The sequence below is a fragment of the Pan troglodytes genome, chromosome 18 (assembly GCF_028858775.2).
Source record: "Pan troglodytes isolate AG18354 chromosome 18, NHGRI_mPanTro3-v2.0_pri, whole genome shotgun sequence".
Taxonomy (NCBI): domain Eukaryota; kingdom Metazoa; phylum Chordata; class Mammalia; order Primates; family Hominidae; genus Pan; species Pan troglodytes.
In genome coordinates this window covers 37,586,775-37,604,010 of record NC_072416.2, presented here as the reverse complement: position 1 = coordinate 37,604,010, position 17,236 = coordinate 37,586,775, and the positions used below count along the sequence as shown (strand labels likewise).

General features: G+C 41.3%; 1 protein-coding gene across 1 annotated transcript; it reads right to left on the bottom strand.

Annotated features, from left to right (window-relative positions):
• Window positions 1–3,548: 3,548 nt before the first annotated feature.
• On the bottom strand, window positions 3,549–9,535 carry LOC745451 (TP53-target gene 3 protein). Its single transcript, XM_054668345.2, has one exon. The coding sequence runs from the start codon at window positions 3,997–3,999 to the stop codon at window positions 3,634–3,636; it is 366 nt and encodes a 121-aa protein (XP_054524320.1). The 5' UTR covers window positions 4,000–9,535; the 3' UTR covers window positions 3,549–3,633.
• Between the last annotated feature and the right edge of the window lie 7,701 nt (window positions 9,536–17,236).

Below are 17,236 nucleotides of genomic sequence, written 5' to 3'. Positions count from 1 at the left end.
GCTGGAAATTGCCATAGAGGATTATATAGATGTGAGTGAGACTGGGGCAGGCAGGCAGGGTGGGGACCAGGATCCTGAAGCTTGCGAGGACAGAGTCCTGGACTGAATCCTGAGACTGCAGCACTCAGCAAACCCCTTTCCTGAGAGCCTACCAGATGCCCCTGTAAATGGCAGTGTCAGTTCCGTCTTATCTATGAGTGACGGAGCCTCCAGCAAAGACACCAGTTCCTGTTCCTTGAGTAGTAAAGCTGCAGAGCTAAGTCTCAGTCTCTGCCTTAGCTGGTACCCATTGCGGAAGAGAGAAATTGGGCCCCTCCTAAGACAGGCAGGTCCTAAATTGTTGAGTAACTTCTTTGTTTCCAAGGCCTTTGTCTCCCTGTCTATCATCACAGAGAATCAGGGAGAAAGGTCACTGAGCCTCAGTGTCCCTTCTGTGGAGCCCAGAACCTGATGAAGGTCCAAGTCCTGTTTTATGCACATGCTCTGACCCTGGTGGCCCTGGTGGTGGTGCAGCATAAGAAGTATAAGGGATGAGGTCTAGTCCTGTGGCAGGAAGCCTTTCTCATGAATCTTGGCTGTCTACCTCCTAAGAACATATAATCAACACTAATAAAGGAAGAAGGTGAGCAGCTGGCGCTGTCGCTTTGAGGGAGGGTGGGGATGTGAAAGTCAGACACCACCCTGAGGAAGACACTCCTTGGCTCCATCCTCTGCATCTTAGATTTATTCGGAAGGTTTGATACACAGAGAAGCAGGAGACCCATCCCAATGGAGGGTTTGATTAGGGGAATAGAATCAATGATAAACTCCTAGAGGAGGGACTGTTTATATCCAACTCTGAGAACAGGTTGGGGCTACATGGGATTGGAGGGGAGGGTAGGACCCCTTAAGAGAAAGGCCCTATAAATTGTCCCTACCCCCTCACACCCCCACAAGTTCCCTTTGTCATCTTCCACCCAGGACCTGTCAGAATCCTGCCCTTCCTTCTGTCTCCAGATCAAAGTCCTCCAGGAAGTGCAGCTGCTTCAGTGACAAGAGGTAATTGTCATCTTCTGACTGAGGAGGAATTTGGGGTTTGGTTCCAGTGCATGAAGCTGCACAGTCAGAATAAAAGATGAGGGCCTAGCAGATTAGCAAAGACTAGGAGAAGACTCTATCCTGTGGCCAGCTTCAGAGAACCTGGGGCCATAGCTCCCTGGTCAACATTAGGCCTTGCTGCATGGGGACCCCTGGGCAGGCAGTGGGAAGCCTGAGGTGTGGCTCCTGGTAGCCTCACAGCTGCCACTATTTTCTGAAGCTCCTACTTGTTTTGTCAGATAGGCCCCTATTCCTGCAGGCCAGCAACACCCTCAAGACCAAGAACAGGCCATGGTGAATCTCAGGGCCATTGAGTGCCTGGGCTGGCAGGGGCAGAGTGCCTCAGGGCTCAGTGACATTTGGCCTGAGTGTTGGCTTTGGGAGTCAGACAGCTGCACTGGTCTCCCAGCTTCACCATGACCAGTAATGTGTCTGGGGCCGGGGCCTCCGTGCTCTAAAACTTGAGACACTATAGTGATAAATTTTACACACCCTTCTAACTGCTTTTTCTTTTTTATCTATCTTTCTCTATAATCACCATATACTACTGATCTCTGTGTTTATTTAAATTAATAAGTATGTTATACAGTGTGTATTATTCTTCCTCGTGATTTCTTTACTACATTGTATGATTCCACTCATATGAGGTACTTACAGTAGTTCCATTCATAGAAACTCAAAGTAGAAGAGTAGTTCCTAGAGGCCAAAAGGAAGGTAATGGGAACAGAGTTTGAGTTTTGCAAAATGAACAAATTTCCCTATGAATGTGGATGATGGTTGTAGAACAATGTGAGTGTGATTAATTCCTCTGTCCTGCACTTTTAAAAATTGTTAAAATGGTTAATTTTATGTATATTTTACCACAATGTAAAAAAAGGACTTTTTTAAATGAACAAACTGTAGATATCTGTAACAGCATAAATATCACAAATATAATATCGCATTAAAAAATTGATGTAAAAGTATCCATACTGTGTAATTTTTTATATTACACTCAAAAATCAAAACTGAGGTTCTGGCTTCCACTAATGATGAAGTAGCTAACTGAACTAACACTCTCACACAAAAATGATGAATCCTGGGTAAATTATTATATATCATTATAGAAACACTTCTATATACAATACATACATGAAATATGTGTATATAAAAACTGAATGCATATTTTGGCTATGCCTTCCATAGGAGAGATAAGTATTGAAGATAGAATCCAGCCCATTTAACACCCTCTTTTAAAAACAACACTCTTCACAGGGACAAAACAGAATCCAGTCTTTTTAATCCAGTCTTGTATAGAGTCCCCAGGGCACAATTTCCAATTCAAGAGATGCATGAAGACACGTGAAAATGTAATAAATACACAAGATAAAAAGCAGGCAGTAGTCATCTCCAAGATATCCAAGATGTAAACGGCAGACAAGAATTTGAAGGCAGCTATTATAAACACGCTCATGAGGGCAAAGGAAAATACTCTCATAAATGAATAGATGTGAAACATCAGCAGAGAAAAAATAGCCATATAAAAAATGGGAAATAAAAATAATAATTTTGAGCTTTTCTATAGTTCAGAAACAGAGACATAGCAATATAATTTATCCAATCTGAGGACAGAAAAAAAAAGAAGTTTAAAGAAAATGAACAGAGCCTTACAGACCTGTGGGATGACTGAGTCTGAGAAAAGGTGAGAGATAGAAAAAATCAAATGGAGTATAAAAGTAAATCAACAAAATTTAAAGAAAATAAACACAGCCTTAGAGACCCATGGAATTACTGAGTCTGAGGAGAGGAGACAGAAGAATTAGATGGGTTGCAAAAATAAATCAATAACTAACAGCTGCAAACTTGCAAAAATTGTTCAAAAACCTATTTTTTTTTTTTTATCTAAAGATCCACGAACCCCCCACAAAAGTACAAATAAAACCATACCAAGGCCATATTGCGATTTAGGAAAGTAGCAGGCAGGACTTTCAATGGACTTGATATGATTTATCATTTTTACTATTTGTAAGAATGGAAATAAGTTCTTAGAGTTTTTGTCTTGGAGAAAGTCTGACGTGAGGGACAAACGACAGTTATTAAAGGCAGATGACTTTCCAGACTTGTCTTAAATGTTCCATTCTTTACCTTAGAACTTATTTAAATTTGTTTCTTCCAAATACTGCAGTAATATTGATGCTCCAGAGAGATGTCCCACGGAGATTCTGCTCTTGTGCGTCTGCCCTGCACGGAGCTGAGGATGGGCAAGAATAGGGGCGCGGTGCGGCCAACGTCCGGCGGAGGATCGTTACCACGGCAACGCTGCTGTGGAGGCCATGAAAGGCGAACGGCCCTTTGTTGGCTGACAGGAAATCGAGACACTCGTGAGGGGGCTTCTTGAGGCGATCCCAAGAGGCCTGAGAACTGCCACATCCGCGACCCTTAACCCAGCCCTAGGGACGGGCCGCACTGCGCATGTCTGAAAGGGAGTGACAAGAGGAGGAGCGAAGGAGGGTGGGGCTGAGGAGGAGGCGGGGTGAGAAAAGGGGCGGGTCGCGCCCAACGCTTGTCTGAGGAGCGTTACCTTGACAACCCTGCCGCGGAGGCAGTGAGAGGCCACCGGCCCTTTGTTGATCTGCAAGGTATCAAACTTCGAACATGACAAGCGTAAAAGCCTGCAGCTCGAGGAGACAGGGTGTCACAATTACCAGGTGAAACTAGCCGCCCTAGCTCCAATGTCTCCTCAGCAGGAGAGATTTGGAAACAGCAAGGCTCCTCTCCGCAGGGCGAAACTGCTGGGCTGCGAAAGGCGGGACAGGGAGCGGAACGGTCTTCAACCGTTCCGGGAGTTCTGGTGTCTGGTCCGCTCCCGGCTGTTGGTCGTAGGGCAGAGGGTCTAGGATGCCAGCTGGCTGCGGGCTGGGAGATGCAGGGTGAGGCGCGCATCGCGGTGCATACGGGGAGTTGTAGTCTCTCCACCGTTCCCCACGGTGGATGGTGGGGCTACAGGAGGACAATCCCAGATTGAGACAGCAGCGGAGGCGGGGCGCGGCCGTGCAGGGAGGGGGAGGGCGGTGTAGGCGGCTTCGTTTACCAAGCTTGCTGGCCATTGATTTCATGCCAAACCCTCGCCAAGGGGATTAAATCAGGAGAGGAACTTGAAGGGCAGGCCTGGTCTCGCCAGTGAGGAGGATGTGTTGTTGGGAAGTGCACCCCGCCTTTGCCTAAATCGGGAGTGTCTGGTCCTCACTCACGCGACTTCGACTTCCCGCTGCTCAGCTCGATTTTCTTTCCCACCCGCACCCGAGTTCTTTCCAGAGCGTCCCACCTCCTCCAGCCCATGGAGCCGTCTGCTTTCGTAAGTGGCTGTGGAAATTGGTCTGAGGTCCCAGACGCTGTCACTGTGCTGCTGCCCTCTGCTCTCTCCAAGCAAAGCACAAGCTGAGCCGCCTTTGAAAGACAACCACGGCCTGGCCTGGGAATGCGCAAGTTCAGAGCTTTGCAGGGAGTGACCATGGGCTGTGGCTTCGTGAATATGTCACGTTCACCAGTACCCTTTTTGCGGATGTGGCCGTGGAGCCATGAGGGGGGTAATCACTGGGTTACAAAGGTGCTGCTAAGAGCGGAGGAGAAAAACCCAATTCCCAGCCATGTGTCTGGTATGGCATTTCACCAACCCATTTAAGTGTGCAGGCCTCCAAATATCTACCTAAAGATTATGATAGATTAGGCATTTTACACTAAAAATCACTGGCTTCGTGTCCACTAAAGCCTGACTGGCCAGTGCCTAAAAGAAATAGACGATAACCTGATCCCTTAGGAACAGATGGTGTTCTAGCTTTGTGGAAGTGAATTTCAAGGTATGGAGCACTTGAGGGGTCTTTGAAACCTGCCAGGTCTCACATCTCTGCTTTTGGTGAAAAGCTCATCAACTAACAGTAGTCAGGAATGTGCCTTTACTTCCTGGGGCTGGTCTGTTGAAATTTTGTGTCTAGACAATGGAAACATCCAGGAGCATTTCTGCTTTCCTATAGCCTCTTAATAATTGATGCCCTAAAGTCCTGTATCCTTTGATTCCTGGATGGTACCAGTTTTCATGCTGTTAAATCTAATCTGCAAAAACCTGAGCGTTAATCTCCATGAATAAAAGAACTTGTTGTTTCTTATTTAAATGCTGTTTTTTCTCTTGTCTTAGATTCTGAGCAGGATTTCCAATACGGTGTTGAAAGAAGTAGTGAGAGTGGGCATCTTTTTCTTATAATAAATCTTAAAAATAATTCCAAAATTTCACCATTGACAATAATGTTAACCATGGGATTGTCCTATAGCTTATAAAGAACATACCTCTTTATTTTGAGGTATATTCTTTCTATACCTAATTTGTTATAGATTTTATTTGGAATGGATTTTAAATTTTGTCAAAATAATTTTAGGCATGCATAAAAAAGTCATGATTTTTAATCTTTTTGTTGTGTAAATAAGGACTATGGCATTTATTGATTTCCACATATTAAAATATTATTGCATCCCAGGAATAAATCCAACTTGATCATAATAAATGATCCTTTTAAAGTGCTTTTGAATTTCATTTGCAACTACTTTGTGGATGATTTTTCATCTATGTTCATCAGGGATATTGGCCTGTAATTGTTTTTCTTGTAATGTCCATCTCTGGTTTTTGTATCAGTGTAACGCTGGCTTCATAAAATGAGTTTGGAAGTATTCCTCCTCCTTCAATTTTTTCAAAGATTTGGTTCTTTTTAAATGTTTAGTAAAATTCAGCAACAAAGTCATCAGATCTAAACTCCTTACCCATTACTGATCTATTCATATTTTCTATTTCTTTGTGCTTCAGTCTTGGTAGGTGGTACATGTCTAGAAATGTATTCATGTCTTCTCCCTTATCCCATTTGGTGGGATATCATTGTACATAGGAGTCTGTGTACATAGCAGTCTTATGACCTTTTTTTATTTCTGTTTTACCAGTTGTAATGTCTTCCCTTTAATTCTGATTTTATTTATTTAAGCATTTATTTCTTAGTCTAGCTAAAGATATGTCAACTTGATGTTTTCATAAAACAAGCTCTTACATTTTTTCTACATTTTCTATTGTTTTTCTAATCTTCAGTGTATTCATTTCTGCTCCGAATTTTTTTACTAATTTTATTATCTGGGAACGTTGGGATAAGTTCTCCCTCCTCTAGTTTCTTGAGTTGTGTCATTATTTGTTTATTTGTGATCTGTTTTCTCTTTGGTTGAAGGTGTTTACTGCCACTCCATTTCACTGGGATTAGCACCCATATGCAGTGTGGTCTTTTTTGTTTGAGTTCATCAAACTTCTGATCCTAAGTCTGCACCTTTAGCATACTGGTAAGCAGCAGTGCTAAAAGCCTACACGATGAGTAGGGGATTTACGATGAGAGAATTACCCAGTAAGTTTTGGGAGGGACTAATATTAAGTTATCTTTCTTTTTTTTATTTCTCATCAGTGCCTGAACCATAAGGCACAAGGAATGAGCCCCTCATCGTGAGAGTGCATGTGACAGGAGCAAAGGAAGCGGCAGCTCAGGAAAGACAAGGTCACTGTTCTTGCTCCCATGACAGTAGCACTTGTTAAAGCAACTGAGTGACGTGCATAATTCTCTCCAAAGTAAAAGTCCTTTTTGTTTTTTGCAATTTTACAAAAAACCGTCCCTGGGCCTTTCCTGAGAGTGTGCAATAATAAGCAATGTTCATATGACTACCCGGGCATTTAGTAATGGTAAGCAGACCAGATGAAGTGACCACAGGGATATAGCCTGACTCTTGGTAATCAGGACTGAAGTACTCACTGATTAAGGTTCTGTGTTTTCACTGCCTTGAAAGGCAAGTGGCATGCCAAACAAAGGCTAAATATGATGACACATCAGGCTGGAGCAGAGTCAACTGACCATATATGTCTAGGTGATGAGTGTGCTTTAATGTGGTCAGGGAAGGCAACTCATGATAAAGGCCACAAATGGCTATTTAGACCAAAGCAAAAGCCCACCAGAAACTGGTGGCTCTGACTGAGGTGACTTTTAATGTATCATGAAATCAGTAGGCCAAAAGCAGTTAAAGTTGAGCCGATGTCCTCTGTCATAGTTGGTTAATCCAGTTTGTATTGTGAATTGTTTGATTAGCCTCCCCTTTACCCCATTGGTGAGGGATAAATTACCACCCTTGTACTACTGGAACAGTTAAAACCATGGCACCAATCATTGGACAAATGAGATTGACAGCAGTTATTCGTTACATATAATCATGGAAGAAGGAAATTATGTAAGGTATACAGACCCACACAGGGATTGCACTTGGGAGCAGAGAGAACAAACAGGGGGTGTTGGGGAAGGCTTTGCAGTATCAAGAGGGTGAGATGCACCTGGTTCCCACAGGAGGTTGTTATTGGTTGGTCTGGATAATTCTGTGACCTTGGGAGAAACTGAAACACATTATACTACCAATTGCTAAGACTACAATAACATACTATAATAGTGTAATGCTATAATGTACCATATACTGTAACACTAGTGACAGTATGTTCTCCCTTTTTTGATAGATTCTCAGAAACTGTGACTTTAAGTAAAACAATGTACTATATAATAAAACCAATTTTACCATTGGCTAATTGATATAAACAAGAGTTAATTTTCCATGGCATATAGTATTTTGTTTCACTTAAAGTCAGTTTCCAGGGACCTATCAATGATGTTAAGTGAGCACTTACTGAACATGTATTTTAGTGATGTGTAATAGAAAGTAGCTATAAAAAATATACTATTCATGTACAAAACTACATGTGGTACACATTACAGTCATGAACCACATAACAATGTTTGAGAAATTGACAGACTATATATATGAGGGTGTTTTCTTGTGAGTATATATATAAACCTACCTTTAAAGGCCAAAGGAGCTGAGAGTTTGAAGAATTAGGCTGACAAATCAAGTTTCTCAGAAAGAAACATTTAAGAGGAACATTTATTAATAGAAGCTATGTCTCAGATAGCTGAAGATGGTGGAACCTCACACTGTGACCCCCTAAACCCAGACACTTATCACAGGAAAGGGAATGTGAAGGACAATTGAAATCACTATATAAATTTGCCCAAGGGTAGGATTTATGCTAAGTACCTGTTCACAATAGCATCAGGGTTGTTTTGATTTAAGGGTAGGGCTTATAGAACTGTAGGTTTCAATATATGACATAGTTATTTGAAACCCTCGCCAAAAAACATTAGAGGAAGTAACTCTGTCATCATTTTAAGTTTCTTTTTTTTTTTTTAGTAATTTAAAATCTTAAAGTCTGGTTATGTTAAATTAAGTAATCTTAAGTTTCTCACTAAAAATTAGTATTGCTAAGCATTAAAATAATAGTTTTAAGACAGTTTTTACCCCAGCACTAGTGATTGGATAATACGGCCCCAGGCCCCACCCCTTCAGGTTCTGAATGAGAGAAGATGTGAGCCAACTCGTAGCCAGATGACAACAGGGTAAAATGTTCCAAGCCGCAGCCTTTTTCAGGCAGGACTTCCTCCTTATGCTGAAGCCCGGCCTTCACTGTGGGATATTTGCATTTAACCTTATATATAAGGTTATTTTTATTTATAAATTGTATATATGTGGCCAGGCATAGTGGATCTCACCTTTAATACCAGCACTTTGATAGGCTGAGGGGACAGGAGCTCTTGAATCCAGGCGTTTGGGACCCGCCTGGGCAACAGAATGTGAGGGCCCCACATCAAAACTTTTCTACAAAAAAATGAAAAAATTCGCCAGGCATGGTCACACGTGTCTGTGGTCCCAGCTACTTGGGAGGCAGAGGTGGGAGGGTCACTTAAGCCTGGGAGGTAGAGGCTGCAGTGAGCTGAGATCAGGCCACTGTACTGCAGCCTGGGTGACAGAACAAGATTCTCTCTTTCTTTCTCTGCCTTATTTGTGTGTGTGTGAGGGGGGAGGGGTGTGTGTGTGTATTATTCAAAATAGAAACAAAATAATAACAATTATTTTTATTTTTATTTACATTTTTTTGAGACAGAGTCTCACTCTGTCACCTAGGCTCGAGTACAGTGATGAGATATTGGCTCACTGCAACCTCCGCCTGCCAGGTTCAAGTGATTCTTCTGCCTCAGCCTCCCAGGTAGCTGGGATACAGGCACCCACCATGTTGCCCAGCTAATTTTTGTATTTTTAGTAGAGACATGGTTGCACCATGTTGACCAGGCTGGTTTCGAACCGAGGTCAAGTGATCTGCCTGCCTCGGCCTCCCAAAGTGCTAGCATAACAGGCATGAGCCACCATGCCCAACCAATTACAATTATTTTTAATTTTTAGATTTTACAATCTTTCTGGCCTCTTGGCTTTTGAAGCAAACTGAGCTTTGAAATTAGGCAATCCTCTATTGCACCAATGTGCAATAGAAGTAAAATGTCAGCCACATGTGACAATTAGAATTTGCTAGTAGCAGCATAAAGAAAAAGAAAAATGAGTGAAATTGATGTTAACAACATAGCTCAATATATCCAAAATATTTTAACATATAATCAGAATGAAATAATTAAAGAAACATATATATGTGTACATATATACATACACACACATAGACATATGTTTCTTTAACCCAGCATTATATATTTTTATGCACATATGTATATGTAACTAAATATTTAAATATTTTCTTGTATTTCTCCCCAGCATATCTTAGTTCATGCTGGGCACAATACAGTTGCTCAGTAACCCCTGTGCCCAGTGGCTGCCACATTGCAAGTGCATCTCTGAGGGATCTGACTTTTCTGACCTTAGGGAGGTTAAAGGGCCTGAATCCTCCTTTTCTGCCAGATAGGAGTGAATGCCCCTTCTCTGCCAATATCACTCCTGTTTAAAGGATAAGAGAGGTGGTGCCCTGAGAGACAGTAGGGCCTACAAGAAACAAGTGTTCACAGGTAGAACACTGCTGTCCACTGCTGCTTGGTGTGGACTCATCCATCCTCCAGAGATCATACAGCAGTCCAAAAAGTGGGGCCCCAGAAGAGGGAAACCTCATGTGTTTAGATCTGCCCATAGGCTTGATCTGATGTCAAGAGACTAGATTAAAGGCAAACTTTTTATCTTGCAATTTGGCCTTGGCAAATTAAATAGAAATATGTCACTATAAAAATCAATTAAATAAAAAGGAAGGCAGTAAGAGCAGAAAAGAGGAGAAAATACCTACAAGAAACAAATAGAACTATTAACAAAATGGAAGTAGTCCATTCTTTTCACAATTAAAATGAATATATACATAGAGTAAAATTTCCAACAGAAATGTGTAAATTGGCTAGAGATTGAAAGAAAAAACGATTTGTTTTCTGCTGTCTATAAGAAACTCACTTTAGATCTAAACACACAGATAGGCTAAAAGTGCAAGTACGAAAAATATCTTCTAGGAAAATTGCAATCAAATGAGAGCAAGAGGGGTCATAATTATGCAAAATACACATTAAGTCAATACTGAATTAAAGGACAAATATAGTATATAATGATACAAGTGTTGATTCACTGGGGAAGCTGTGTTAATAATAAATATATGTACACTTCACATCGGGGTTCCCAAATGTATAAAGCTAAGATCGACCCAGATGAAGAAAGAAATAGCTATGCAAAAATAGTAAGAGACATAATTATCCGACTATTGGTAGCAAACTCTGTAAACCGAACAGACATATAGAAAACACTCATCACAGTGAATAGATTCAGGAAGCTGAAGGCCCATGGGACGTGACCAACTCAGCATTCCACTGGAGGCTATATGATCAAACAGCAAACTGTTTATCATGAATGCAGGATGTGGGCAAACTCACACTGCCCTGACACCAAAAGGTTTGCTGAGGGCCTCATTCCCTGGCACCAGGCTCCTTGAAGTTATCTATTGAGAAATCCAGTGCCTATTGTTCTAAGAATGTAGTCTCTCAAGTCAGCTGTGAATCAAGCTGCTGGTGGAAAACCACCCCCCTCTTCTCACTATCTCTTTTACCTAATAAATATGGAGGGCTGTGTAAAGCTCAGGTACCTTGTCCACTAGAGGCAAGGTGCCCCTGACACCTTTTTCCAAATAAACCCCTTTGTCTCTTGTCTTTTATTCCTGCATTCACCCTGCTTTGTTCAGTCCAATAGGTCCGTGTAGGCTACAAATAGAAGTGAAAAAAAAAGAAAAAAAAAAAAAAAAACACTTCACACAACAATATCAGAATACACACTTTTTCCAATAGGTCATGAAACATTCTCCTGAGTAGATAACCTACTAGGACACAAAACAAGTTTTACCAAATTTTAAAATGTTAAAATATGGGCTAGGCATTGTGGCTCATTCCTATAATTCCAGCATTTTGGGAGGCTGAGGTGGGAGGATTAGTGAGTTTAGGAGTTCGGCGCCAGCCTGGGCAACATAAAGGACCCTCTCTTTAGAAAATATAAAATTTAAAAATTATCTGGGCATAATGGCACATGCCTGTGCGTCCAGCTACTCAGGAGGCTGACGGGGGAGGATTGCTTGAGCCTGGGAGATCGAGGCTCTGGTTAGCCATGATTGAGCCGCTGTGCTCCAGCCTGAGCAACAGAGCAAAACTCTGTTTCAAAAAAAAGATTAAAATATTACAATCATTTTTTATTACAAGGGAATAAAATTAGAAATCAATAGCAGAAGAAATATGGAAAATCTACAAATATGTGGAAATTAAACAACACACTCTTCTGCATGCTCTCGTTCAAGGGTTGGAAGACAATGTTGTGAAGATGTCCACACTACCCAAAATGATCTACAGATTCAATGAGATCTCTATCAAATTTTAACTGTCATTTCACTTGGCAGAAATACAAAAAGCATCTCTAAAACTTATATGGAATCTAAAGTGACTCTCAGGAGCCAAACAACCTTCAAAAAAAGAAATAATATTGGAGGCATCACACTCCTTGACTTTATAATATATTACAAAATTACAGTAACCAAACTATTTGGTACTGACATAAAGGCAGACACACAGACAAATGGAACAGAATAGAGCACAGAAATAAACTGTCATATATATGGCCAAACGAGGAGTTATTTATATATCCATATTCATTGCACAACATTATTCACAACAGCTGATAGGTGGAAGCAACCCAAATGTCCCTCAATGAATCAGTGAATAAAGACAAATTGGAATATACAAATAATGGAATATTATCCAGTTTTTTAAAAGCAGGAGATCTGATTATTTTTACACTAAGGATAAATCTGGAGGACATTATGTAAATAAAATAAATGAGTCATAAAAGGACACTGTGTGATTCCAGTTAAATATCTAAAATAGTTAAACTCTTAGAAACAGAAAGTAGAATAGTATCAGTCAGAGCCTCGGGGGAGGAGATAAAAGGGTAGTTGTTGTTTCATGGCTATTGAATTTTAGTTTTGCAACATAAAAACATTCTAGAGATATGTTGCATGACAATGTGAATATATTTAATATTATTTAACTATGTACTTAAAATATTTAAGATGGTAAATTTTATGTGGTTTTGACTACATTAATAGTGAAAAACTTTCTAAAGAGATACATATTTATCAACCTTTTCAAAAATTACCTTCAAATCATAAAAATATCAGAAAAACAATAAAGAGGCCAGGTGCAGTGGCTCATCCATGTAATTGAAACACATCAGGAAGCTGAGGAGGAAGAATAGCTTAAGCCCAAAAGTTGGAGACCAGCCTGGGCAGCATAAAAAGACCTCAGCTGCAAATCACAAGCAGAAGGAAACTGGCAAATGAAAAAAATATGTGAAACTTAAAACAGAACACTCTTGACTTCTTGTTCAAGGGTCAGAAAATTTAATATTATTAAGATGTCACTACTAACAGTGAAGCACAAATTCAAAGTATTTTCTATCAAAATCCCAATGTTACATTTTTTTCAGAAATATTAAGTCTTAAAATTCATATGGAATCTCAAGGGACAATGAGTAGCCAAAGTAGCTGTGGAGAAGAACAAAGTTAGAGGTATCACACTTCCTGATTCCAAAATATATTATAAAGCTATAGCAATACAAACAGAAAGACAAATAGATGATGGAACAGAATAGAGAACCCAGAAATAAACCTTTATGAATATCATCAAATAATCTTCAATCAGGCTGCCATGACCGAACAACAGGGAAGAACAGAATAGTGTTCTAAAATTGAGTATCAAAATGGAAGAAAATAAAATTGGACTTTTCACTTGCACCATATAGAAAACTATCTTAAACACTTAAATGTAAGTAAGATCGCTCTAAAAGTCTTAAAATATAAGGTAAAAATCATGACATTTGTCTTGATAATTTTTTTAACATGACATTAAAAGCAGAAGTAACAAGAAAAAAGCAGGAAAATGGGACTACCTCAAATGTAATAAGCTTTCTGATAAAGAGAAAACAGCTGGGCCTGGGGGACCACTACCACCAAGACGCAGAGACCAGTAGTGGCCCCGAATGGCTGGGCACGCTGATATTTTTTGCATACAAGACAAGGGGGCAGGGTAAGGAGGGTGAGTCATCCAGGTGATTGACAAAGTTAAGCAAGTCATGTGATCATGGGACAGGAGGCCCTTCCCTTTTAGGTAGCCAAAGCAGAGAGGGAAGGCAGCATACGTCAGTGTTTTCTTCTATGCATTTATAAGAAAGATCAAAGACTTTAAGACTTTCACTATTTCTTCTACCGCTATCTACTAAGAACTTCAAAGAGGAACCAGGAGAATGGGAGGAACATGAAAGTGGACAAGGAGCATGACCATTGAAGCACAGCACCACAAGGAGGGGTTTATGCCTCCGCATGACTACGGGCAGGCCTGGATAATATCCAGCCTCCCACAAGAAGCTGGTGGAGCAGAGTGTTCCCTGACTTCTCCAAGGAAAGGAGACTCCCTTTCACGGTCTGCTAAGTAACAGGTGCCTTCCCAGGCACTGGCATTACCGCTCGACCAAGGAGCCCTCAAGCGGCCCTTATGTGAGTGTGACAGAGGGCTCACCTCTTGCCTTCTAGGTCACTTCTCACAATGTCCCTTCAGCACCTGACCCTATACCCACCAGTTATTCCTTGGTTATATGAGTAATACAACAAAGAGTAATATTAAAAGCTAGTGATTAATAATGCTTATACTAATGATGGATAATGTCCACGATCATCTCTATATCTAATTTGTGTTATAACTATTCTTTATTCTAACTGTTTTCTTTATTATACTGCAACAGTTTTTACCTTCAGTCTCTTGCCTCGGCACCTAGGTAATCCTTCACACACACGTTTCTACAAAGGAGATATACAAACGGCCAAGAGGAGTTTTAAAAGATGCTGCAAATCATGAATCTTTAGAGAAATGAAAAGCAAAACCCCAGTGAGATATTACCTCACATTCATTAGGATGGCCACTATCAAATAAGAGAAAATAACAAGTGTTTTCAAGGATGTAGAGAAATTGATATATTTGTGCACTGGGTGGTGGAAAAAATAATCATGCAGCCATTATGAAAAATAGTACAGAGTTTCCTCAGATTATTAAAATTGGAATTATCATGTGGTCTGGCAATACCATTTCTAGATATCTACCTAAATGCGCAAAGCGGGACCTGAAAGAAACATTTGCATACCCATGTTTATGACAGAATTATTCTAAAAATCCAAAAGGTAGAAGCTACTTGAATGTCCCTTGACAGATAAATAAGTAAATATGATATATACATACAATGAAATATGATTTTAAAAGGAAATCTTATCACATGCTGCAATGACAATAAACCTTTAGGGCATGATGTTAAGTGAAATGTGCCAGGAAGCAAAGTGACAGTGATTCTGTGATTCCACTTATGAGATATCTTAAGTAGTCCAACTCACAGAAATGGAAAGTAAAATGTTAAGGGCTCAGGAGAGGGTAAAATGGGCAGTTGACGAATATGGGTATTGAGTTTTAGTTTTGCAATGGAAAAGCTCTAGAAGCCTGTTGCATAACAATGTGGATATATGTACCACTAATAAATTATGCAATTACAAATGTATAGACTGGTAAATTTTGTTGTGTTTTATTACAGTTAAAATATTGTAAAGTGATACATCAAAGAGATACCGAGTTACAAACTTTTTGGAAAATTACCTTCAAATTATAAATGTGTTTTCCTCACACAAAGAAAATATAGATTTGTTCAATAAATACGTGGGTAAATTCAGACTACTTACATGACTACTGTCCTGAACAAGATAAAACAACTTTTGACACCAGCCAAGAAGAGAAATATGCAAGATAATTAAGAAGAAATGGACTATATTTATAGAGGCAAACAAACACACGATTTTATTGGTGGTAGATATGGCTGATTCATATTTTGATTAAACATCACATTGACTTAACATGTACATAGAGTTGCAGATTTACATCCAAAATCATAATACGTAGGTAAAACCAAACTCACAAAACACGAATGTCAAGGAACTTAACAAAAAAAAAATAGTAATATGAAATTTCAAAAAAGAATGAGAGAAACAACCAAAAAACTCCCATATAAAACATAGATTTACAACTAAGAAAGAATCCTCCTAGATAACTACAATCTTCAGCTGTGACTGTGCATCCGTGGTGAGCAGGGATTTTGAATCAAGACTGCGTTAGGAAGAGGCTCAAGGGGGCAGACAGTGCCACCTCCAGAGAAGCCACTGCTCCTACTCCTGCCTCTGCTGCTACTGCCGCCACCGTCCTCTGCTCCTGCAGCCCCCACTGGGCGCCCGATTCCTTCTTGGAGTGCGGAGGTCCTGTTCCTTCAGGAACGACAGACAGCTTTTCTCCCCGTCTCCTCGTTTGCTCAGCCGGCAGGTGCAGGACTGGAGATCTGAGGTGGTCCTGCGTCTGGAGGAGCCGGGCGCCCGACTGTGAGAAGGAGGAGGCAAGCTATGGGGAGAAGGGGCGACAGGAATGCCAGGCTCATGAGGCGGGCGGCCGCGGCCCAGGCAGGGCTGGCTGCTGCCTGGGCCGGATGGTAAGAGATATGTGGAAGGAAAATAAAATAAAGTAATAATAAAGTTTAAAATAATAAACCTAACATAGGTAATAGTTAACATTCAGCATAGGTTACTTAGAAGTTATACATAGGCTAAGAAATTTCAGCAGTCCATTCCAGCATTGCTAACAAGTTGCAGCTGCGAGCTTATCTCAATCTTCCAAGCTTATTGCCTGCCTCCAGACCCCCGCATATTCCTGTAATTCGTGTTTTCCCTTACCCCAGCTCTGTTCAGCTTCAAAGTTGACTGGACAAAATAACTAAATTGTAAGTTCTCTCCGAATTGTCACGGGTTGGATAATTTACTGTCTTTGTCTGAAACCTGTAACCTGCCTTGTTTTCCCGCCTCAAACGGCACTTAAGCAAGCCTGCTTTCTTTGCAGGGGTCGGCAGCCATTTTGGGCATGAGCCTGCTGTTGGCTCAGGTGCCTGAATTAAATAAAGTTCTCTTTGGTCTCCAAAGGTTTCTTCGTGTTCCTTGGCTGGAGTTTTACTACAACAGTACCAGATGTCGCCACCATCCCCATCCTTGGCCCCCTAGCATTCATACATCCTGTGTTCAACAAACAGAAGCGGCAGCGGGAGCTGCTGCTCTGGGAGGGGGAGTGGCCTGGCAGGGGGCACACAGCTGCTACCTGCTGCGAGGCGAGTTGGTCTGCAGCCTGGGCCTTTGTGCAGGACACATCGCCGCCCTTGTCCCGCTTGCTCCCCCGCCTGCCGCACAACATGCTCAGGTGCCAGATCTCGGGCATTCCTGGCAAGCGTACTGTGGCGGGGAGGCAGCAGGGAGGAGGGGTTTGCCAGGAGCCCTGAACAGAGGTTCTTGGCATGGAGAAGAGACAGAGGTGGCTGACTGGTTCCAGTTTTAGGTGGGTGGGGGGAGGGGGCGGCAAACCCCATGGGACTTTGTTTTTTTCAAGGAGACTTCAGTTCACTTCTTATCTGTTCTCCACCCGCGTAAGCCTCTGAGAACAGAGGAGATGGGGCTCTTTTAAATTGGCCTGGCCGTAATGGTCTGGACCCTTGCCGCAGGGCAGATCTCATTTGGGGGCTCTTTGAAGCCTGGAGGCTCACGCCTGTCCATCCCAGGTGTCTTCAATATAGGGTCAAGTTAGGCCTGGCTGGCAAT

Bases quoted from the DNA above. Each gene is read 5' to 3' on its own strand.
- LOC745451 (XM_054668345.2), bottom strand. From the start codon at position 3,999: ATGCGCGCCTCACCCTGCATCTCCCAGCCCGCAGCCAGCTGGCATCCT.